The sequence below is a fragment of the Plectropomus leopardus genome, chromosome 2 (genome assembly GCF_026936395.1).
Source record: "Plectropomus leopardus strain MGB_pleo_1.0 chromosome 2, ASM2693639v1, whole genome shotgun sequence".
Classification (NCBI taxonomy): Eukaryota; Metazoa; Chordata; class Actinopteri; order Perciformes; family Serranidae; genus Plectropomus; species Plectropomus leopardus.
This window is the reverse complement of record NC_142177.1, coordinates 17,057,094-17,082,292: the sequence shown is the minus strand read 5'-3', so window position 1 is coordinate 17,082,292 and position 25,199 is coordinate 17,057,094. Positions and strand designations below refer to the sequence as shown.

Here is a 25,199-nt window from a genome sequence, read left to right as displayed (position 1 = left end):
TCCATTAATTTAAAAAACTCCCGAGTATTCAGTGAACTGCTCCAAAGCACTTCTGTGTGGTGGAGTTTGCTGCCAAGCAAGTGAGTTCAGATGAGGACCCAAATGAAGAACAGAAAGAACAGACAGGTGTACAAACAAAAAGCCAGCCTAAATGCTGAATAATAACGTACAAAAAACAAGCAGGAAACAAAAATGCAAAGTACAAATAAAACACGAATCAAAAAATAAACTGAACCAACCAGGATAACAAGGAAGAACTCATGTGAAAACAGGAGCAAACAACACGGAGGATCACAATGACGGACAGGATGACAACAGGGATAACAGACGAACTGACAAGGAACAAAGGGAAACACACAGGTATATCACAGGGAACTGATCAGGACAAACACACACAGCTGGGGTAGGTGGGAAAGGGAAAGAAGGGAAACAACAGACATGACACATGAGAAGTGATAATACAAAATAAAACAGGAAACAGAACATGAAAACCCGAAAACAAAGTACACAACATAACGAAACCTTTAACCTTCAAAGGACCTTTAAAATAACTGTCATCCCACCATGCATTTTAAAGCAGAGCTAGGATAGTGAAGTTATTATTTTGACCTACGTGGAGAATTAAATTTTTATGTTTGCTTAGTTGACCCTCCGCCCCCCTTTTTTGCTTTTATTTGTTCTTCTCCTTAAGTTGAACTGAGGTCTTATCAAAGTGCTTTCACACTACGAGTCAAATTCACCCATGCATGCACACATTTATACACTGGTGGCTACTCTTTTTTTATACCGTTCACAAGCACTCACATACTGATAGAACACCCATCAGGAGCAATTTTTGGTTCAGTATCTTGCCCAAGGATACCTCGACATGTTGACTGGAAGAACTGGGGATCAAACTGGCATAATTCTGATTAAAGGACGACCTACCTCTGAGCCACAACCACCCTTTTTTTGGTTACATTAGTGAAATCAGCATTGGTGTACAACAACAGACCAGTCCATGGTGTTTCTTACCACTGACTAACGCGCTCCTCCAGCTCAGTGAGGATGCTGCTGTGGAGGGTATAGACCTGGGGGAGCACGCCCAGTATCTCTCCTAACCTCTGCTCCTCCAGCACAGGCTCCTCTTCCTCACCCACCGCCTCTGTCACTGCTGTCCTAAAGTCCTGCACAGAAGATTGGGAAAAATGGTTTGTGAGGGGAGATTTTCAAAAACACTTAAAATGTGGGGCAGAAAAAGAGAGGAATGAAGGAAATGGTTCATAGGAAGTGAAGGAGAGCAGAAGAAATGCAAGGCATTGAGGAATGAGGAATGAAAAGGGGGAGAAAAATGGAAGGAAGGAAGGTCAGATCCTCCTAAACATCCTTCCTGCCACCCTCCCTTCAAATCACCTCCCGTCACTTTGGGCTCTGTCCAGGCATTCAGGAAAGGCGGCGTTGCTTGCACAAGAGTTACACACCAGGTGTTGTTGCATAAAGACCTTGGCACTCAATGACACAATGCTGTTTTGTGCATACTCCCCACTTTTCATCTCACTGTAGACACATTTTCCCTGATATACAATGAATCCAGGTTCGCTTAAGTCTATTCAGCACACATAAAACATCAGCAGCGGGCATTAATAGCTGCAGTGTCAGAGGCTAAGAGGACTAATATGAGGAGTTATGGCACACAGGAGTGAAAAACCAGAGGAAAGGTTATTTATCTACTCAGCAAACGATGGCAAAAAATACTTGAAAGTAGGTGAATCGTTAGGAGGTGTCAACATGTTTCAAAAATTTTTCTCTGAGGGCTAAGCTGTCTGGCAAACTAACACCGTATGTATAAAGCCTCGGCATGTCTGTAAAGGAATAAGTGTCTGGAGCCCATCTATTCCAGTTCAGAGTAAAGCACAGACATAAAACAAATAGAGTCGTCCCAGTCGGCCGTGAGATAATGTGGTGACACCGGGCACTTTAGAACACGCCGTTCATCATGCCCAATCGATCCAGTATGAGTTAACATTCATCACATCTGCCAGGGAGAAGAACAGCTACTTTAACGACTCTGGTGGACACATACACACACAAATCCATGAATGAGAGGAGCTTTGCTCTCCATTTCACTGGTCCCCTTCTCCACCTTATCCCTATTTCCCTCACGTAAGGCAGGTCAAGCGGCGACGTTAAGCAGTTGGTGGAGCAGCCAGTCATGCTCGGTCATAACTCAGCACAGAGAATCTGTTCAGAGGTCGCGGGTTACAAACAAGAAAAACTAATAGCCTCATATGTTGAAGCTGTTATAGGGAGAGCCCTTTAGAAGAGGAGCACGGCCTCCCTTCCTATGTGGAGACAGGGTCTGGAAATTCTTTGTATTCTTGTTATTCCTTATCAAACAATGGAACAATAGCTCATGTGTGCCTCTCACTTAACGCTGCTCCTGTTTTTTGTTTTTTTTCTGTGTGTTTGTGCATGTTGTGCAGCTGGAGCGTCTCCCTGCTGAATTGCTCCGTTTCATGCCGATTATGACATCAGTCTGCATCAAAATGAGACTAATATCTCGGCATGTCACTATTTGAAGTTTGAAGAATAATAACACCTTAACATTGCATCTATGCATTATGCAACAGCATGATGTAAAAGCCCTTGATGTCACCTTTGAAAGGTGGTGAAAAGATTCAATTAGAGGGTAGGTAACACTGAAGAGAAGCGCACACCAAGGTTACTCAGTGTCTTTCAAAGCGAGATTTTTTGTAAACAGATCATTTACATTGAAAAATAGATTTCATGGTTCAGACTACACCATTGAAATGTCACTCCTAATGCTTATATTGACTTGCAGCATATGTCTCTGTCTGTACTTTGGCATGCAGCAGCTAATTAGTGTAATTGAGCATCATGATGAGGTGGCAAATTTATGATTATGAGAGACGTCCATTGTATAATATTTGCATTACTTGCTGTTTAATGGCATCAAATTACACATTACACAAAGCAGCTGCTTTTGTAACCGCAGCAGAGCTTCATAAATCACACTGAGGGGACACACGAAAGAAATTCAGGTTATGACCTTATTCAAGGTTATAAGGTACACGCTGACTGATGGCCTTCTCTGGCTTCAATGACTCTACCTGTCAGATTTGTACTGGCAACTGTCACCTTAATAACAACTGTTTCAAACCATTCTTTAAAAGATGTTGCCTATCTGACCTGTCCTGTGCCACTTTCCCCTTTCATTAAAATTAAATAATTGTTTTACCTGTTTCATTGTCATTAATGTAATATTTTCTTGGTAAATATCCTACGTTGTTCCTGACTCTGGGTCAGGGATGTGGACTTAATTCATAGGCAATGACAGGCTGAATGAAAGGCTGTCAACCAAACTCAGTACTTTTAAACATGGATGGATTACTGAATGGAGCCAAAAACCAGGGGCCCAGAGTGTCAGCCCCCCCCCGGCCATCATTAAAATGTGACTCAAATAAACATGTACCAACCAGGAAGAGAAACAAAAATAACACAAAAAACAACAGGACTGACACACAGTAACCACAAAAAGAGGCAAAACAACCACAAACAGACAGAAAAGGACCAAAAAAGGCACTAAATTACATCAAAGACACACAAAATGACTACAAGGAGACACAAAATGAACACAAAAAGAGGCTAAATAACTAAACTACATAAACTATAAAGTCTGTCGGTCTTGCTCCTATGTAGGAGAAGTGGTGGGGCCTTTTGCATATATGTGCCCAGGGACCAACTGTCTGATAATGTGCCCCTGCTGTAAAGGATACTGACCAAATTATTCAATTCAGTTTTATTTATAAAGCCCATTATCACTAATCACAATTTGCCTCAGCTATAATTTACAGCATATGACATTCCTCTGTCCTTGTACCCTCACAGTGACTACGGACCCCCCCACACACACACACAAGGCCAATTATGCATGCTAACAAATTTGGTTGAAACACATATGATCTACTATTAATGCACTCTTTATGTTACACAGCCAGCATGCTACCAATGTTAGCTACCGTCATCAACCTTTTCACTAAGAAAAACATGTAAAGATAAAGCTGTTAGCTAACTTCCTGTGGCATAGTGCATAGTCTGTTTGAAGCCTGCCCTCAAAGAAACATTTTTTCAACAAGCTTGAGGAAAATTAAGAACCAAAAAAAGTTTTGCAAACACATCAGTGTTGACAGTTGTTCTCATAGGAATGAATGAACTTCTGGCTTACTTGCATACATACAAATAACTAGGTGGAAATGAGGCATTAGACAAGTATTGCGAAGCACCCTGAAGCCTTGAAGCCTTGAAGCCAGCCACAGAGCTCTGCTGCCACCCTGTTGGCTTTCCAGCAATCTTCAAAATTTCAATGCTGATCTGCTACGATAGTTTTGGCTTCTGGGCTATTTTCCTCTGAAAACCTAGTTTCAATGCTAGATGAGCAGATACATATACACATACACACACAAACTTGTCGAGCACACACACACACACACACACACACACACACACACACACACAAGCACTGACAAACAACAACAGAAACTAGCTTGACGCTTAATTAGAAAAGAACACAAGAGCAGAGTTGCATTTGGTCTACTAAGCAGGTAGAGTACTGGCAAAATGTACCATTGGTTACCGGTACTGGTACTGAATTCCAAGCACTGGAAGTATATCAGTTATTAACGGTACCCAGCTGTGGTTTGAAATGATGGAAATAGATGACAACAGTTGGTAGCGAAGTATTGCTGACCTTGAGGAGCTTACGGCAGCTCACCTTTAAATCCTCTGCACATTATCTACACTCATTCTCCAACCTACTTATAAGGAGATCAAACTGTGCATTCAATACAACCACTATAAAAGGCCCCGGCAGCCTTTATATGACCTTTAGGTGGCAGATTGCCAGCTGAGTAGCAGAGCACACATAAGGATGCCAGGCCAGCATCAGCAGCAGTGCCTGATGTACGCACGCTACGTCATCTTACAACTGACCACTTCAGAGTACAACATGTCAAGTGTGTCAAGACCAGGAAGTAGATCTCGCTGCAACAACATTGATAAACCTGAGCAGAGCCTTACAACAGAGGAGAGGAGGAGAAGACGGAGACAGAGACTGGGGAGCAGACACACAGGATATGATGTTATCAGCGGGTTTTCAAGAAAGTTTAATAGGCCTTAAGGAGCAGGAGACATTTAAAGCTAATGTGACACACTTCTGGGCGTGGCAGCGTCTGTTTTCTTACCTCTTGAAGGTACTTGAGGGCGCTGACGTGTCTGGAAAACAAGAAGACAGAAACAAAAGATTTAATTAAACTGTGAAAAGGAATTTTGAACCTTCTAAACAGCTATGTTAATCTTTTTCTTCACAAGGCTCATTAAATTATCTAAATTATGCATGATGAGAAAACCACATCAGAAGAATGGTTAAGTGTGTAACAGGGCAAGGGCAAAGTCTGTGTTTAATAAGTTACACGAGACACTTGTGTAATTGGCTGTCAGTTACTCTGCATGCCGCTCGATAAATTAGCTTAGGGGCGAGAGAGAGGCGGTTGAAAGGAAAAGAAGAATAGATACAACACTACAAAAGGACAAAACATCAAAATTGGATGTTTGTGTGTGCAGTCTTGAAATCCAAATGGGGGATATCCATGAGTGCAGATACTCACAGTCTCTCTGAGTCGGCGAGCTCTTTGGCGACGTAGAACGCACGGGATCGGCCATCAATCTGCGTGACAGGGAGGGAGAACAGTGGGAGATGAATGAACACAGCTAATGTTTAAAGGCTCTCTGTGGGCACTTTTTTCTCTCAAACATTAATAGGAGCTGTAATGCAGCAGCCAAGGAGACTTGCAAAATAGCAAATTTACTTCTTTTTTTCTAAATTTCTGCTGTCAAAATAAGACTGATTATTTCATTACAGTACAGCACAGACATGAAGGCTTTCTCAAATACTTTTAAATTCGGATGCATTATGTATGAGAGGCTGTGTGTGTGCGGCGACAACAATACTGCCCATTGATTTAGAGGCTAATCACCGGGTCTCAAAACATCCGAGCCAAAACATAACATTGAAGCCATTTAGGGGTTTACCGGCAAGGCTCCTGTGCTTTGTCAGTGTTATTTTTTCCTATGTGGGGCATTTCACAAATACTGCATTAGAAGCACGCTGATCCTCATTTCCTCGAAGTAAAAACCAAAACACAGTTCCATTGAATGAAACTGTTCCTGGGGCCGACTCAAGTCTCGCCGGTCATCTTCCTCGTTTTTTTCCTCTATTTATTGTTTTTTTGCTTTGAAGAAAGAAGAAAACAAGGAAATTTGAGTCACGTGATGGGAGCTGTGGCCTAATATTATTATGGTAGCAGGACGGGTGGGGTCCATCTCTGATCTACTGTAAAATGTCTGCCTTTTACTGTATGGAAGTCTGGGGAGTTCGAGGCAATATTCAACTAGCTTGATCTCTCAGGACCTGAAGCTCCACATAATGCTCCACTGAAGCAATTTTGGCTGGTGAATGTGAGCCACAGCATTTATGTTCCATCTTCCCGAGGAAAAGTGCACAGTAATTTTCATTACATTGTCTCATTCACACCAACTCTCTCACATTATGATGTTATTTTTAATTCAATGAAAACTGCATGTCTCTAATATTTAAAGGGACAGTTCACCCCAAAATCAAAAATACATGTTTTTCCTCTAACCTGTTGTTCTATTTATCAATCTACATTGGTTTAGTGTGAGTGGCTGAGTGTTTGGAAAGTTGTACAGATAAGAGATATAATTGAACTAGATGGCACTCTGCTTGTGATGCTCAGACTGCCAAAAAAAAACCCTAAACTTTTGAAAAACACAACAGCAATGTCTTTTTCCAGAAATCATGACCTGGTTACTCAAGATAATACATGGACCTCGTTCATGTAGGAACTATTTTGTTTCTACCAAACTACACCTGCCAACCGTATCACAGCACAGAAGGAAGTGTGTATCTACTAATGGACGAGAGGCTCATGCCCATGACATGACTAGCTCAGCGCTGCTACGTGAGCAAGCAGTGGATGCATGCTTCCTTCTGCACAGTGATATTGATGGTGGGTGTATTTTGGTGAAAAGTGGATTATCTTGAGTAACCGGGTCATAATTTCTGGAAAGATACACTGATGCTGAATTTTTGAAATGTATGTTTTAGCGCTTTGAGCACAACAAGCTGAGTGCCATCTAGTTCCATTATGTTGGAGAGAAGGCAGACACCTCTACACCTGATATCTCTAATGCTCAGCAACTCACACCAAAACATTCAGGATTGATCAACAGCACAACAGGTGAGAGGAAAAATAACTAATTTTCATTCTGAGGTGAATTGGCCCTTTAAAAATTCCCATCAAGGGTCTATATAATAGATAAAACAAGATTTCAACTTTTTTTGTGATTATGTTAATTTGTTGTGCCAATTAATAGCTCAGAGGATTGACTTGAACATCCTGCTTTAATTTGTGTCTATACCCAATATCTCACCTGTCGATCATAACTCTGCTCAGCCACCCCCTCTTCCTCCTCTGAAGTACGCCCCTGGTCCTCATCTGCTGACAGCCCAGCAGAGATAGAGTTCACTGGGAAAGGCTCTGTGTAGGCACTGTTGAGGGAGGAAAAGACACTATGAATACAGCAAAACAGCACTGGTACAAAGATATAAATATTTAATACTACAGCAGCATCTACACTATAGGACATGTTCAATAGCATTGCTTAAAGCATAAAGAAAGACCCTGAATCTTTTCAGTTGGGACACAAACTCCAAATAACACATTTACGGTAAATCTTTGCAGCAGAAAATTCTCAAAACACTAAGCAATAAGTCCCCTGTAAATATGCTGGTCCTTTTCCTGTGTGTGTCTCTGAACATTTCCACTCCCCATATGGAGTCCTCCAGTGGCCCACTGTAATCTCTTTCATCATTAGTTCATCCACAGATGGCTAGGTTGTGTTCGTACACTTGTAATCCTTTTGTGCGCTGCTGTACCTGAGGTGGGGCATGCTGTAGGTCATCTCACATGTAATCCCTTTAAATGCTACCTGTGGTAATTATTAATGTCCTCTGGCCCATTAAGACCCATTTCAGTGTGTTTGACCAAACTCACATCGCCAGGATGATAACTGGATAATTCCCAATTCTCAAAGCAGCTATATGGCAGCTAACAGATCTCACATAAAATGGAAAGGTTTCATTTTAAACCTGCTATGCAATATGTTTACTTTTCCTTAAGCAAATTTCCACCTCATATGCGCAGAATGATATATGCTAAAGCACTGAAGCATTCAAACCACAGACAGAGAAATGCACATAGTCCATATTCAAAAAACATTTCTAAATGAACTGTCAGGACCTCTGTGAAGTTGTGATGTCACAAATATACTATATAAAGGCAGAAACTGCCGCCACAGTCATTCTCCAGCTGCAATGACAGCACAGAGACACCAAGAGGGCAGATGTCAAAGACCCTGAAACACTGACCCATCAAAATAAACTAGGCTTTCTCAGGAGGGTGGCTTAAAAATTGAGTGTTTCAGATGGAGGGTGAATCAAGGTACATTCGGGCAGACACTATGAGAAAAAGAATGTGTTTTTTTTAACATTAGGGCATTTAAACATATCAAAGTAAAAACCGAAAATACAAGTATGACCCTGAAAAAGATCACTGTGTGGGACCTTTAAATGGACAAATGACCTGACAGATGTTACAATCTGCAGCTGCAGTGGTCTGGCTATTAACCTATTCATCAATCAATAGAAAAATAATCTGCAACATTTTGCTAATCAATTTAAGTCCTTTTTCAAGCAAAAATGCCAAACACTCTCTGGTTCCTGCTCTCAGTGATTACACTTTCTGTTCTTCTTTTTCTTATATGATGATAAACAAAATATAATTGAGCTTTGGCCTGTTGGGTGACAAAACAGACAATCTGAAGACGTCACTCTGGGCTTTGGGAAACTGTGATTGTGAGAAACTGTTCACCTTATTTCTGACATTTCAAAGATAATAATGAATGTTTGTCCTGATGTTTTCAAACAGCCCCTTGTGTGTGCATAAAGTGCACGGCTATAAGAAGACCAAAGGTTAACAGAGTTACCCTCTGGACTTCATCTTCATTTAAACACACACACACACACACACACACACACACACACACACACACACACACACACACACACACACACACACACACACACACACCGCTGTTGGGTGGGCTGAAGAAAGCACCTACAGGCCATTACTCATGTTTGACCTCAGAGCAGGCAGATCAACCTGCTGTGGGCTCCTGGCTGATGTTGGGAGAGAGAAAGAAAATGAGGGATGGATTTTCTTTCAAATTATTTTAAAGCTTTTATTTATTCTACGAGTGAGGGGAATTCCTTAATGTGTCCGACAGAAACTGGATTCTCACCTTCACCTTTTCAACCCTCGACCATCAACAGCACAACCTCTAAAAAAACACTGTTTGTGCTGTAATGGAGGATTGTGTCCAATTTATAATAATGTCTCCCTGATGAACCCTATAGAAAATTAAAAAGCATTACAACAAATAGCCCGGTTAGAGAAATAGGGACATTTTTCTTTAAATGACATCTCACTTTTCTTGGAGAGAAAACAAAAGGGGAAAGTGTGTTTTGCAGCCTGGGCCCTGAGGTTCTGGAACGATCTTGACAAAATCAGGTCTGCTGAGTCAATGATCTCTTTTAAATCCTTTCTTAGCATATACTTTTATCAGAGAGCCTTCCCTGATTTGACTTGAGCTTTAATTTCCTTTAAACTGTGTTTTGCTTCCACATCAAATTTTTAAACCTGTTTTCTTTTAAAACCTGTTGATTTCATGACTTGCCTGTGTTTCATAAAAGATTATTACTATTAAGACATAGAATGTTTAAAACTGATGTTATAATTTCTTCTTTACCAATGTAGCCCATCCCTCAAAATTCTAGCTTCAGTCAGCTTCATATTAAGTTTCCATATTTAAACCCATAAATATATGATATTGTAATACGGTAATATGTGAAGCCCATTAACAAGACCATTACGGCACTGCTATTATTCCAGCAGATTGCAATGCCTTTTACAACATGGAAAAGTTTAATCTACTGTGTTAGATTCAGAGGACAAAATGACTGTGGGAAAAGACCTGTACTTCACTAGTCTCCTGTGAATTTGATGATGCCTGAAATACATAATTCAATTGAGCTAAACACTGAGTGTTAAAATATATATTAGATGCAATCAGACAGGCCCTTTTCCGCCTGTCTGATGGCACTATTATAGGAAATAGCAGCAGCTGAATAGGTTCATTAGCCTGCCAAGTATAGATGATTGGGATACTGATGGGGGGAATCAAGAGACTCAGAGCCGTTTTAAATAGTTGGCTACTTTTAGTAATGATGATTATATGTAGCCTGTGGCTGTTGTGCTGTTGTGACAGTGTGTGACGAGGTGATTTGTGAAGGCGCTGGTGCTCTGACTGCTGCTGCTTCACCTGTGACATGGTGGAAGACAGCTCTAATAATAACTAGGGTTAGCCAACATGTATCAGACCAATAAATTATAAGATGATAATGTAAAAGTTATATTATTGTTAAATTCCAAGAGTGAAATTACAGCTGATAAATAGCATTGATAATACAAAACCAGACTGCTATCATTGAATAAATAAGGGCAGCATCTAAACACCCCAATACAGCAGGTGGCAGTACACCTTTAACATGAATGAACGTTTAAGACAGAAGAGGAAGAAGCGCAGTACGCTGACTAGAAAGCCAAATGTGTTGTTGGTGGTATGAAGGTTTTTCACAGTTTCAGAGGGTGACAACATGGTTCCACTGGGGGTCTGATCCCCGACCGCACGACTCCTCACCAGATAGACAAACTTCCCACTGCTATTAAACAGGTAGGACCATTTCCAAAGCCGCTGTCCTCCCAGCAACAACAAGTTAACATCTGCCTGGTTAGCATGAGCTAACACCAAAAACAAAAAAGGCTAGACTCTTTCATGTTTTCAACCTGTTGACATGTCTGTTTTTATTTCAATTATGTCGAAGCCTTACATTCTTAGGCAAACTGCTCTATGAAAATCAATGTGTGTTTTGGAGTTTTTTTGTATATACTGTACGTTACTTGAAAAAATAAATAAACATTTGAATGGTCAGAAATGTTCTTTGTTCCTGGTACTTGTGTCAACAATAGTGATGTAATTTAGATATGGTCAGGTCAGGGCTATTGAACAATAAATCATCCATATTTGCTCACTACATCTTAGTGTCGTGTACTTTAAAATTCAGAATAAAACTTCTCAAAATCTATAAATAAGGGTCTTTATTCAAAGACTTGAGTTAATTAACAAATAAACTGGGGCATGTCACATCTGACAGACAGTAATATAACTTATAGGGGATGATCCTTTTTCACACACCAATCAAAATAGATTGGATATAATAATAATTGGATTCAGTCTTCCTGATTTTTCACCATCCTCTAAAATCATCCGATTGTGGTACCATAATACCTTATTTGTTCTACAAACAGTACTCTGGATGTCCTTGTCCCAGGATGAGCTCAGAGCAACATAACCTGTCACAGGGATGTAAAGTATGTCATTAACTTAGCTGAGTCATACACAGATTAAGACAAGAAATAAAATAAAGAGTAGTGTGTGTAGTATATGTGAAAATATGTAATTGATAATGACATAGCTATACTGTACATTTCCCTCAGGTGTGCATATACTACAGGTTATACACTTCTTTTAAAATGCACCAATATGATTATTTATCATCATTATTTTATCAGTTGTTTCCAGCTGATTTATCCTCAGTGCCACTGTACCAGGAGCACTTTGGGGAGTATGAAGTGGGAGGCATTCCTAACAAACTGCAGCAACAATAACAGCAGACTTGGCATTCCTGGCGGCACCACACCTCATCTTGTTGTTCAAGGGAGAGTCTGGGAACCTCCACCCCGCCACGGTGACCCCTTTCTCCCTCCCTTCATCCTATCTGTCCTCTCCTGTCTCCACCTCTCCTGCCTCCCGCCACAGCCCCGCCCTCGTCCCTGCATTTCCTGTAAACAGGCTGGTGGGAAGCTCCTAGGCTGGACGCTTCCTCCCCGGGGATGACCTGGCAATGACCTCAGGGCGCCTGGCACCAGGCTTGGCGAGCCAAATGACACGCCCTGTCCACCACCTCGCCACACAGCCACCACCCAGTACAACAATGTACTTAAGATGGCTCCCTCATCACTACTAACACTAACATAACAGTGGGTGGAGGGGCTGCTTTAGAGGCCATGGCAGGGCTTTGTCATCACTCTGAGGAGGTTCATGTTGAGCTGTTTGAAGTGAAAATGACACCAATGGGTGAGCTGGAGATTACATTTTTGCATACATTTCACTACAGCTCTGTTTACAGTGTGCACAGGGAGATACACACATCTGCATCACTGCTGTATGTCCACCTGGAACGGCTTTAAGTTCACATAAAGAACACTTAATGGGCTCTGAGTTGAGCACAATCACAAATCCTGAGGTTTCTTTGCTAAAATGTCCTTTTTCAACACTCATTTGTTGCTACAAGGCTACTTGGCAAGGACAGCTGTGCTGAGACCGCATTATCAGCACGAGCTTTGCCTTTGATAAAGCAGCTCTAAGCTGTAACTTGCATGCAAATATATACACACACACCTACAGACAAACACCTTGGTTAGGTTTGGGATGAATCATTAGTGTGCCTGTTCTTTCTTCACTGAACACTATGGTAGCTTGCTAATGAACATGTCTCTTTGCTTAGTCTGAATGCTTGTGCTGAAGTACTGTCTAAATGGTACTATACATTAATCACACAAGTGGAAACAAGCCAAGCCCGTGGAACAGCAGCTTTGTGAGTTCTCCTTAAAATGCATGTCTGCTGCTATAGGCGCAGTCCCTTTGTAAGCAGTGCTCTGGGGCCATTCGGTCATTTTCCTCACCACAAAAATCCACTTTTTCCTCTGTGGGTCTAAAAAACATGTTGACTGTTGAATGTGCTCTCAATAAATCACTGCCATCATCAGCTGGGCAGCCTGGGATGGCGGCAATGTCAAGCTTTGAGCAGAAGTTTTGTGTGAGATGTACACACAAAGGCAAGACAAACACAAACACTGACTACACATGACTTGTATTGTGTACGCATGTATACACTTAAAGTCAAATAAACATAAAAAAGCCCGGTAATGGCACACCAAAGAGTGGCCCCAGCAACAGCAGCATCACTGTGGGGAATGCGGCGAAGGCGAGGTGACACGACTGATAGCTTCTGTGCATCATTGTGAGTGGTGTGGATCCTCCGCCACACAATGAGCCACATCGATAACATCACTGGGAGAAAAAGAGCTCTCACTGAGGGACCATTGTCTGAGAAATGGAAGGGTTTCAAATGTTGATGTATGTATGAAGTTTAAAGTACACTGTAAAAAAAACAGTGGAGATCATGGTATGGTGTCGACAGCTGCCAGAACGTCTGGAGGAGACGAGCTTTATGTGCGTGAAAAGTTATATGAATGATTTGAAATGCAATCGGAAGGCAAAATAAAAAGAAAGAAGATATCTGCAAAATTAAATGGTGAAATAAACAGCACTAAGCTGCACTTGAAATGTAAACAAAGGGCACCACAAGATATAAAAATAAATGCAGAAGCTTTTCCCTCTAAAGCCTTTTAAGAAGCTCTTGGTAATGGCCTGTCTCTTTGACTACACACAGGTCATCAAACATGACTATTTTATTAAGACTGGGGAAAGACTGTAGCCCATAGTGGCTAAAGCTGTGGCACAGGCCAGGGTAATCTGGTACAGTCTGACCACGGTGATTCCTCACTCTATCACACACTGCAGTAAATCCTGCGGCCCCTTAAGGGTCCAATGAAGGAGAAGCACTCTGGAGAGAGCTACTTTAATAAAAGCTCTCCTAAACTTAACAATAAGTGTCAGGTACAGGAGAGCAATTACACCAGAGCGGCTCTTGCTCCCTTTCTCCTGTTCTCACCTCCCCTCCCCCTCCTCTATATGACTTTATTGCTTTACTCTTTGTATTTTTACTCTTCTGCACCTTCTACTAACACATCCCCTCCCTTTGCTCTCTCACCTCTTTTCCTCATCCTTCTCCACCTGCTAGTGTGAAAGGCACTCCCCCACATTTTTTACACTTTTAATTGCAGGCCGTAATGACTTTCTCTACTGTGAGTAACCTGCAGCTCAGCACGCCACCCGTTTGCCATTACCTGTTTTAGTACTTCAGACTTGCACAGGAAGCAGCACCACCAGATGTGACCTCTAAATCCACCAAATGAAAAACTGGAGTAAGCTCTCCCACAAGCATTGTCCATCTTCCCAAAGCCAGCGATGCCTGACACAGCAGGCTGCTCATCTCTCTCTGAACTCTTTCTTACAAGAGGGAGATCCGATTCTACTCAGCCAGGTGCCCTCCACTCATCTGAGGAATATCTGTCAGCTGTTCACAGGTCAAGATTGCCCCTCTGAGTGGCCAGGTCCAGACCAACAACTTGACTGACTACTTCAAGAGTGATTCCAGAGATGAACATGCTCGCCTGTTCAGCAGACTACAAAGTTAACATGCAGAATATGCTTAGTTTCTACAGTGTAATCCTGGCAGGAAGATTATTGGTAACACCATATTCAGTCATAAATAAAAGGACATTTTTGGGTAATTTTGTTGAAGATGTCTAATCTGAGGCTGTGATTTTGGACTATGGATGCTCTCAGTATTGACTTTTCCTGCAGATTTATTGTTTGATCAATAAAATGTAAGGAAAAAAGTTTTTAAAAAATGCAGGCTGTTCTAATGCACTGCTCATACATATAGATTACCTTTGAAAAGTAATGCACCACAATTCCTATGTAAAACATTACTATCAGTCAGTAAAGAAAGAAGGCCGAAAGTTCACACAAGAAGGCAGGTTTGGGCCTTGGATGTGTCAAACATCACAGGACTTTCTACCAGCAGACCATCGTTTGGGACTGTGTGAAACCAAGGGAACTTTGAGTTATTTTAAGGTACGTCATCACCATGTGTCTTTTCCTAAACCTAACCTAGTAACTTTACTAGCTTAAACCTAACCAATGTAACTTATAACACCAAAACAGCATGTTTACCCTAAACCTAACCTATGTGACTTTGCGTGGAGTACAAAAATTTATGTGAAGCTGCCATGCGTTGGGCACTGATTTGTTGGATATTATGCCAACTGTTGTATGTAAATTTTTGTAAGAAAACCCCATTTGAACCCTTGTGTAAGGATGCACTGGACAATAGCTATCCCAGTTTACTGCATTCAAATAGCTTCTTATGTCCAACACTCCAAACCCCAATATGTTCAATTTACAATGATAGAAAACCAGCAAATATTCATAGTTGAGGACTTAGAACCAGTAACATTTGGCACATTTGTTTCAAAATGGTTTTAATCAAGTAATCTATAATTTGACTGTTTGTGCAAACCCTAATCACAGTCATGGATGGTGCTGATGAATATGTGAAACAAAATAAGTGAAAGGGTCAGTACAGCCAAGTTTGATGTATCCATCAACTCACGTAATTTTAGCCTATAAAAGTCTTTTTGGTTCACCTAGGCAACAGAATTTTAGAGAAAGGTATGTCAAAACCTGGGCAAATAAATAGAAGTGTTTGTTTGGATAGATAACCATGACAGATGAGGTAAAACATGTAAGATAAGTGTTTAATGTTCAATGTGTTTTTGTAACTGTCATAATCAACCCTTTCAGGTTTACTTGAGATGATACAAAACCACTGAATCAAGCATTTACAATAGGCCTACCTTTCAGGGTCTTCTTTCGATGTCTGGTTGATGCTGTCAATCCCAGGGAAACTGTTCATATCCACATAACCATCATTCTCATTGCAGGCCACTGTAGTGCGATTTGGGTCCTCAAAAAACTCAGTCACAGTGTGAGATCTGGTGGGTCTCCCTGGTATCTGAATGTTCTCATAGTCTGAACTCATGGCTGGGATATTTTCATAGTCTGAGGTGTCTGCACTGGGGAAAGAGATGGAGCGGGGTTTGGTCAAGGGCAGTGGCATGGCGGAGCGCCGAGAACGCTCCTCAAAGGACTCCACTCTGGAGACACCCCTGCCATAAGCTTTAGGGTCACCTTTCCTCCTATGGTGGTCATTGTAGAGGACAAAGGAGGATGGCAGGTCTGAAGGATGCTGCTGGGTGTTAACAATGTGGGACTGAAGCTGAGGAGAGCTGCCAGTGCTTCTACGATCAAGCTCTATGACTCTTGCTGGGCCGTGGTGGCTTGACTCAGAGGAAGAACGAGAAGAGCGGACACTTCCATCACTGAAACCCTTTGAATCTGTCTTCCTCTTGAACTTCAGTGCCAGGAAGCGCTTAAAGGAGGACTTCTTCTTCTTAGCTATGTCATTGGGTTCGTGCTGGATCAGGAGGGATGGGGAACTCTTGGTGACTGGTCTTTTAGTGATGTATGCCAGCTCAAAGGGTGGCGGGATGTCCACTAGAGAGGTTGGTGTAGAAACGCCACTGGATGATTGATGGCTACGCTGGGAGAAGCTTCCAGAAGAGGTTATGACACATGGGAGTGACAAGGTATCATCTTTCCTCTTCATTCTGAAATCATCCTTCAGAGATTGGCTGATCTCTGTGGGAGTGGTCAAGGTTAATTCTGGACCTTCTGCAGATCGGGAATAAAACAAGAAGCGGCGAGACTTCATCGATGGGATCAAACAGTTGACTCCAGGCTGCTGTGAACGGCTAAGTGGTTCATTGTTTTTATCCAAGGCCACTGTGCAGTAGTCATGAGTCTGATACTCTGTCCCTGTCTCCTCAGGTACAGTTTCTGGGACATAACCTGGAACTTTACCAGAGTAAGAGCGCGATCGTGTGACAATAGTCTTCCTATCAAGGGTCACAAAGTTCTCCCCTTCTGAGTCGAATCCTGCCTCTTCGTATATATGCTCTTCACTGTCTGAGTCTGTGTCCTCATAGTAAGGCACAATATGGCAGTCCAGTTCCTCAATGTCTTCTTCAAAGGCCTCAGTGGTGTGGGCGAACACCACCCTGTTGGTGAGCTCTGGAGTGCGTCCTACGTCTAGGTCTGCTGGCACTGTGATGTTACACAACCTGAGGCGAGGCTGGCAGCTTGATCGCTGGCTGAGGAACGCCTGTTCTCGCTTAGCCGTTCTTTCTTTCGCACTTTTTCCTTTGATGTGTTTCTTTTCCATTTCCTCCTCTTCTTCATCATCATCACCTATCTCAACATAATCCTCTGATGAGACACACTCGGTCTGTTCCAAGTTATCTGCTTGAGGGCAGAGTGAATCGTCAATGTCTGCATACTCATCTGCTGACTCACTGTCCTTTGCTTTGTCTTTGTGCTGATTCAACTGCTTGGTGTCCTCCTCAATCTTATCCTCCAGCTTGTCCACATCATCCGATGACACATAATAAGGTTCTTGGTTAGAAGCACCTGCCGTCTGCAGTTCATTTGAAGGTTTGTCATCAGTATCATCCTGACTCCACTCTGGGTCAGCAGTGTCAGTCATATCTGGCGGAACAGCTTCAATGACAGAGTAAGGCCCAAACACATCCTCAGTGCTGGATGTGAATCGAAAACAGCCAGAGAGGTCCTTGGTAGCCCGTTCTGGTTGCCATACCCCTGTTTCCCCTGTTTCTGCTGTATCACATGACTCACATGTATCGCTGGCATCATCTGTGGGGCCAATCACATCGTAGGTATATTCCTCGGTTACAGTTGGAAGCACGCTGAAACCAAAAGCACATCCTCCGGCTTCCAGCTCCGACTCATCTGTGTGTAAATCACAGTGCAAACATTCCTCACTGTCCACTTCATTACATCCAGTATCATTATCCTCATCACCCTGACTGAGTGATTGTGTTTGATCAAGATTTTGTTCCTCTACGTGTTCGTCTGAGTGTCTTGTAGGGCCACAAACGATTTCCCTTTTTTCACCTAAACTCTGTTCCTCCTCTTCTCCTGTTTCACCGTCCAATTCAGCAGGTGTAAGCCAAGGTGTTGATGTGTTCTCATCATCTGTGTGACTGCCACCTTCAGGCTGGTTCAAGTCATTGTCAGTGTTTTCATCCTCAGTAGTGTCAACAGTAGAACAATCATCTGCTTTGACTGTGTCCTCAGAGCCAATGCTGTCACCATCATTATCTAATATGTCGACTTCTTCTTCCGTTTCCTCCACATTTTCTCCTTCTGCTATGTTCTCTTTCTCATTGTGTCTGTTGCCATTGTCATTAACTCCATCCTCTGCCTCACTTTTCTCCTCTTTGTCCTGATTCTCCTCAACCATATCTTGGAGATCTTCCGTCTCTCCATCAGAGTGAGCCAGATCTCCGTTACTCAGGCTCTGTGGGGTGCAGGGCTCCCCCTGTGCATGAAGCTCATACAGGGGTCTGGGCTTTGGGGCGACAGGAGGCTTTGGACCACGGACAGGAGGACACGGTCTGGACATCAGCTTGGACTGCACTTTGATGGTCAGATGACTACGGACCTTTGGTTGAGGGACTTGCAGGGGATTTTGAAAATCTGTGCAAAGAGAGTGAAAGTTAATTTTAAAAAAGTTAAAGCCACTTAATAATATTTTCATTTTTTCTCTAATATCTACTGCAAGCTTACACGTCAATAAATATGCGGGTCCTGTTTTGGCATCGAATGCTAAGAGGAAGTCAGATCCTGTACAATAGTCAGTGACATGCAGAATGCTGCAGGGGACATTATCAGCAGGAAAAACAACAGAGCCACAGAGTACTTAGAGCAGGAACAATAACATCTCCCTGTCTGGGAAATGACACATGCAGATTGGACGCTTACAGCAGAATCTGATTTAATAAATGATTGACTTTAAAGATGATTTTGTTATTTCTCTAAAAAAATTCTTATCTGTAGAATATTGAAATAGATGATTAAGCTGTTTAAATCCGTAATCACAACATTCTAATTTTAACACTGTGTGTCTATGGCTTTTGAATTTAGACTTAACATTTGCTTTAATTCAAAAATACATATTTTCTCTCTTACTTGTTGCACTATTTATCAAACTAGACTGTTTTGGTGCAAGTTGCCAATAGTTCAAGACATCGGCCATCTGCTCCAAAATCTACACTTAAAAAAAACTCAACAGCAATGTCTCTTTCCAGAAATCATTACCTGTTTTTTTTTCCTGTAAAACTACAAGGAGAAGGAAGCGTGCATATCCACTTAGCCACTACCTAATGTTATAGCTCAGCACAGTAGGGCGTCATTAATGTTTTCATTTTGTGCTGCTATAAGTACGAGTTTCTCATCCATTATTAGATGCATGCTTCCTTCTGCGTGGTCGGCAGGTGAAGTCTGGGATAATTAGTTCCCACATGAAACTGCTCACAACAAGGTGTGTGGATTATCTTAAATGGGTCATGATACCTGGGAGGAGATATTGCTGTTGAGTTTTTCCACTGTTATTTTTTTGGCTCTTTGAGCACCACAAGCCGAGTGGCATCTAGTTTCATTATATTCGAAAGAAGGCAAACATCTTTCCAGCCGATTTCTCCAAAACTCAACAAAACACACAAAAACACTCCTGGCTGATCAAAATCATTACAGGTAAGATGAAAAATATGAATTTCTGATTCCGGGGTGAACTGTCTCTATAAGTGAAGACATTAAAAAAAAAGTGAAGACATTAAACAGCACTGCTATCAAAATTTAAAATTGTCTTGAAACACACCCGTACTTAACAAAGCGTGTACACCCCTTGTCTCTTCCTGTTATTTAGTACCTGCCCTGACGCACATCCTATTATACCCTGTGTGCACTCTGGCTATCTCTGACTGTTTTCTCTCTCTCTCTCTCTCTCTGTCTACATGTCTCTCTCACTTTCAAGATATCAGTCTCTTATTTTTTGAAGAAACTGCCTTTCATTGCCATATATTGCTTTCTGCCTGATATTATGCATATCTTTTCTCCATTATAGTCATCACACTTTTTCTTTTAAAAATTCCAGGTTCACTGGGCTCCACCGCACCCACCCCCCCTGCCCCCCAATGCTCCTCCATGAACCTCTCTAGGAGTGCAGATTTTCACTACACAAATGGACTTCCTTCTCTTCATTCTTCCCCAATTCTCACGAAACACACTCACGCACACATATAGGAACACACATGTTTTTTGCTGAAAAGGTCCTTTGAGTGCACCAAAGAACAATAAAACTGGGAGAGAAAACAAGGGTCCCAGTCTGACAAAACACCCAACTGCAAACAACAGGATATGAATTATGCAACAAGAATTCAATTAAAACAAATGTTTGAAAAACAAAGGAAGAGATAGACACTGGGACCTTGGCTGTGCCAAGGATATGATTTCAGACTGTGTCCTCATCATGAAATGTCACCCAGTTAACAACCTGTCTAAAATCCAAAGTGAACAAGGCTGTAAATCCAAATGGAACATTACATACAAGATACAAATTTTAAACTTATTTCACTCAAATTCACAGACTTCAAATTCAAAAGACTGGTGACCTCCTACAGGATTGGCTCAGTCTACTATCACAGACATGGATTACAATCCTAGCTGTAACCCTAATACTATTCCTTTCCGTATAATGAATTCAACCCACTCTCAATTTAAATGGGAAAACTAGCATCATTATTTCCATTATAATTACAGTAGCTGTGTGATAAAGCTATTGCTCTGTTTATATTTCATTTTAGCTGACTGTAGCAGTACAAAAAGGTGCACCAAGTTGCACTGGACATCAATTTGAATGCAGATGCAATTTGAAACAGGTGAAACGAGTTTTTAGAGTGAATCAACCGATTTCACTAATTATCACAACCGCCATTATTTACACGCTCGCGCGGTCACCACTTTGTTTTCCTGTAAAACATGTAAAGTTTCTGGACTTTAAACGGAAATACAAGGCTTAACAACCAACCTGCGTTCATTGTCATCCACGGGAACCGACAGTTATCCTCATGTTTCCCCCCACAGCTGACCGCGTCCCTCGAAACGACGTGGAAACTTAATCCAAATGCAAACACATTGTGGTTAAATCAAGCGGAAAAAGAAGAGTTGCGGAACATGTTATCTTTGTTTTTCTTCAGTCACTCGTAGAAAGACGGTCGTGTTGGCAGAGTGGCAGCTGAGCTTTCAGGCGGCGTGTATCTCCAGTGCTGATGCTACAGTAAACTGGTGCGCTCCTGTGTGGAGACGGGAGGTGCAGCTTGGCGCTTCCTGAGGCAGGACCAGCCTACAACAGCACGGCGCGCGGACACGGAGCGCGACCCAAACCCACTCGCTATGTTTCATTTTTGCATTGCACAGCATTATGCCTGGGCTATTTCACTTTCACATCTGGTCGTGTTTTGTTACAGGACACTGCCAGTTGTTATCTAGTAACACTGAAAATTTGAGCGAGACCAAATCCATTCAGCACGAGAGATTGGGTCCATAAATATGAGACTTTAAGACTCATTGTGCTGATTGGCAGCTTTAAATCTGCAGCTACTGTTTTTGCAGTAAAAAAAATTTTTTTTCAGGTCACATCTGCCCATGGTTTGGTGCATGTCCCTTCACTGACTGATAGCAGTTGGAAAGTTAAGACCCACACAGTTATATGAGCCAACTGGAACATGTATAGAAAGGACTGTATACTACATATCAAATGCTTAGAAATCAAGCATTCTTCTCAGTGTTTTCTCCAGCGTGTTTTGCTCGCGTATTATTTCCTTCACCAGAACAGTGCATAGAAAGGTTCCTAAAAGCAATTTCCAAACACAGTTTCTGCAGGACACCAAAGCGTTTGCTTTTGGCTGGGGTTTCCTGGCCAGGCATCTGTTGCATGATTGAATGAATGCAAGCCTTTAAAAAAACCCTCTCTTCATAACAGGAAACCGCTCTCCCTGTTTCCTGCACAACAGGCAGCACTTCCTTAGCAACAGATGGGAAAGGTTGGCAATGTTAACCCCTTGGGTAACCTCAAACAGAGCCGATTGACTGGTGCTGTGCAGAGCCTGATGGTTCGAGGAACACAAACTTTGCTTCAGTGCAGGACTCACTGTGGGCTTTCAAGGACACAGGCACCTTGTGTAACACAGGAGGAGGCTGGGATCGTCCCCCTCGTGGGGTCTTTGATATGTCAGCTCTCGGTGATGGTTTAACACCCACACGCTGAAGGTCAAACAATGTAGCAGACTTGTGGGATTTTTGCGGCAGAGTTTAAACAGATAGTGATAGAGTAGAGAGGCACAACAAAAGAATCAGCTGTGTAGTATAACCGCGGGGCTCTGGTCCTGACTGCTGCAGCAGCATACAGACCCATACATTATACACACAGCAAAATTCCCATTCCAGATGGTTTGGTGCAGGAAGGATTAAATTCTGCTGCAGGTGTGGAGCTCTGTCAGACTCAAAGAGGTGGTTAGAGAGGGCTCATGTCATGTTATCTTTGCACTTGCATAAGGGGTCATCTCATTAAGTAATTAATATGCTGGTGTGTCTAATGATACCATTTCTAAATTATAGAGCATGCCAGTAAAGAGGGTATTAAATATGAAATCATTTCTGTGGAAGATGTGCCCATTGTGTTTGCCGCAGTAGTTAAGCTGTTTATTTGTGTAAATGGGATGCTGTGTAATGTATTTTGCAATATGCTACACGCCACCAAAACAATTAAATCACTGTGACTCAGTTGTTTTGCTTCCCCTTGTTACAATGAGATACTGTAATAACCATTACGGAGTGCTGATGCCAAGACAGTTTTTAATGTGTCAGTAGTAGCACATTTATAGTTGCCATAAAGTAACCTTTTGTTTTCAAATTGGACGACTAAAGATAGCTCCACTCTGGTCTTTTGGCACAATTGCTACATATGACCTTTTTTTGGGGGGGGTTTCATTTGTGCAAAATATGTTTTGGTTTTTGCAGGGTATGCAAATAGAACCTGTCATGAGTATTGTGTCATGTGGCTGCAGAAAAGAATGGCTTTAGGAGTAAATATCCCTCCAGATGTGGCACAGACGGTCAAAACATGTTTTTGGACGGAGGACACAAATTTCCTGGACCGCCTGTAGCTGCGTGCCGTGCTCTGTCACCCCACCTGGAACATGACTTGACTAGAAGAGAAAAGGGGAATGGAGTTATTTGGAAAAAACATGCCATAGTAGCAGGGGACAAACCAGCTCTATCGCCCCTCGACTCGGCTGCACACACAATGCCAAACAGGAAAGGGATCAGGGGAAGGGGTCAGCGACTCATTCCCAGAGCTGAGACAATCCATAACACCTGCTTTGCCAGCAACTGGGCACACAGAACTGAATGGATGTGTTGAGTGTTTTTATTCCCCTATGAGACTACATTATAACTCTGTGACAACACACTTTAATGGAGTTGATTACTGGAAAGCACTTTTTTTGCCCCATTACGAAACAGTGTGTTGTTTAAAGGAAAAGTGTGCAAGACTCAGGGGGATTTATCAAGGGGGAAAGGATTGCAGATTGCAACCAGCTGAAGCAACTCGGTTAGAATTAATTTAATGTTCATTGTTCAGAAGGTTTTAACTTGGGGATGAATTATCCAGAGAGATGTCTTCCTTACCAAAACGAATGGACCTGATGATTAAAACCGGTAAAACACTAAATAAAGTTTCACTTCGCAAATGCTGTTTGGCACGTCGCAGACAGGCCGCTAGCATCTGAGCATCTCAATAATGTTTGCTCACCTCATTTCTGATCCAGATGTTCAGGAAATTTTCAGTGGGAGCTGAATTATCTGCAGAGGTCTTTTACTCAGTAAACAACACAGAATAAAACCGTTTCACATCACAAATCAGTGTTTCTCCAATGCTATTTGGCATGTCAGAGAGGGGCCGCTCGTCCACCACATGCTAATGTGAGTTCTCCTTTTTTATCTGAGGTTTTTACTGGGAGCTGAATTACCAACAGATGTCTTTTCTTTTTACCAAAAAAACACACAAACTGTGAACTTAAACTAGTAAAAACAATAAATTTAGCAGCTTCATATTTAAAAATTGGTGGTTTTCCAACGCTCTCTTCACAAAGGGTCTTCTAAATGGTGGCCAACAAGAAAATGCAAATGGCTCTATCTTGAACCAGTTCTTGGTTTGTCTGTTCATGCTGTAGAAACATGGCAGTGCAACATGACGATTTCTTGAGGATGAAGACCCACTGCCTTTGTAGATATAAACGTCTCATTCTAAGTCAATGAAAACACAACAATTCTAATTTTCAGGTGATTATTCACTAAATAAAACATGGTTTTTATATTGTATTCCATTTTCTGCCAGTATATCTCCCTACATCCTACACTGTGGACCTTTAATGCCAGTGGAAGCTTTGCAACAGAATGCACTTCTAAGATATGAAGGCACTTAATCATGCTGTTATGCAAACTAGCTGTAGTGTATTAAGTTCAGATATTGATTCATGTGATACTCAAGTACAGTCAGGCTTTCACTCTTTGAAGTGACCCAAACACCTTTGTAATTGGATGGTAAAGCGTTTGACTGCTGTAATGGATCGAATCATTATTGACATGTTTTATTGATTCCAAGCTGTGCACAACCACAGCACTCTTCTGAGACTTGTGTATTTGCCCTGAGCTTAAGATTCTGATGAAGGGGCTTCGAAGTAGAGGATATGTAGGACAACAGACTTTATTAAAATGTCATAAAACCAAATATGCAGAAATTATTTCAGAATTAATGATAAGGCTGTTTTGACAAAGAACTGTGACAAGACAGATAATGAATTATTAAGAACCATATCAAACTAGGAAATGCACATGTCTATGCATAAAATAGTTTGGTGTAACCTGAATAAAATGAGAAAACCCTGGCGTCAGCAGTGTATACTCCACTCTCCCCAACAATATAAAGCCAGGACCCCCTCCCACCAACCCCCCAAATGACTTCTTCTGCATGCACACACACACATGTACACACACAAGAGCATTGCAGAATACAGGTGGACCACAGAAGTCAGCACTTCATCAAAAAGCAGCAAATACAGGTTTAATTCCCCAAAGGGCCTTCAGAACTCTACAGCAAATCAATGAAACTGGCCTGTATCATTGTTGTCATTTGAATAACAAAGACACATTAT

The 25,199-nt window shown here is 41.9% G+C and overlaps 1 protein-coding gene across 2 annotated transcripts in view; it reads right to left on the bottom strand.

Moving 5' to 3' along the window:
* The window catches only part of fgd5a (FYVE, RhoGEF and PH domain containing 5a), a 43,928-nt gene extending 22,576 nt beyond the window's left edge, over positions 1–21,352 (bottom strand). For both annotated transcript variants that reach the window (XM_042502685.2, XM_042502694.2), the window contains exons 1-6: positions 21,014–21,352; positions 15,864–18,624; positions 7,510–7,627; positions 5,664–5,722; positions 5,241–5,271; positions 1,015–1,166 (exon numbers count right to left, since the gene is read on the bottom strand). In XM_042502685.2, the coding sequence (XP_042358619.2) occupies positions 1,015–1,166; positions 5,241–5,271; positions 5,664–5,722; positions 7,510–7,627; positions 15,864–18,624; positions 21,014–21,029 (3,137 nt within the window). In that variant the 5' untranslated portion in view covers positions 21,030–21,352. The remainder of the gene's footprint in view (positions 1–1,014; positions 1,167–5,240; positions 5,272–5,663; positions 5,723–7,509; positions 7,628–15,863; positions 18,625–21,013) is intronic.
* Between the last annotated feature and the right edge of the window lie 3,847 nt (positions 21,353–25,199).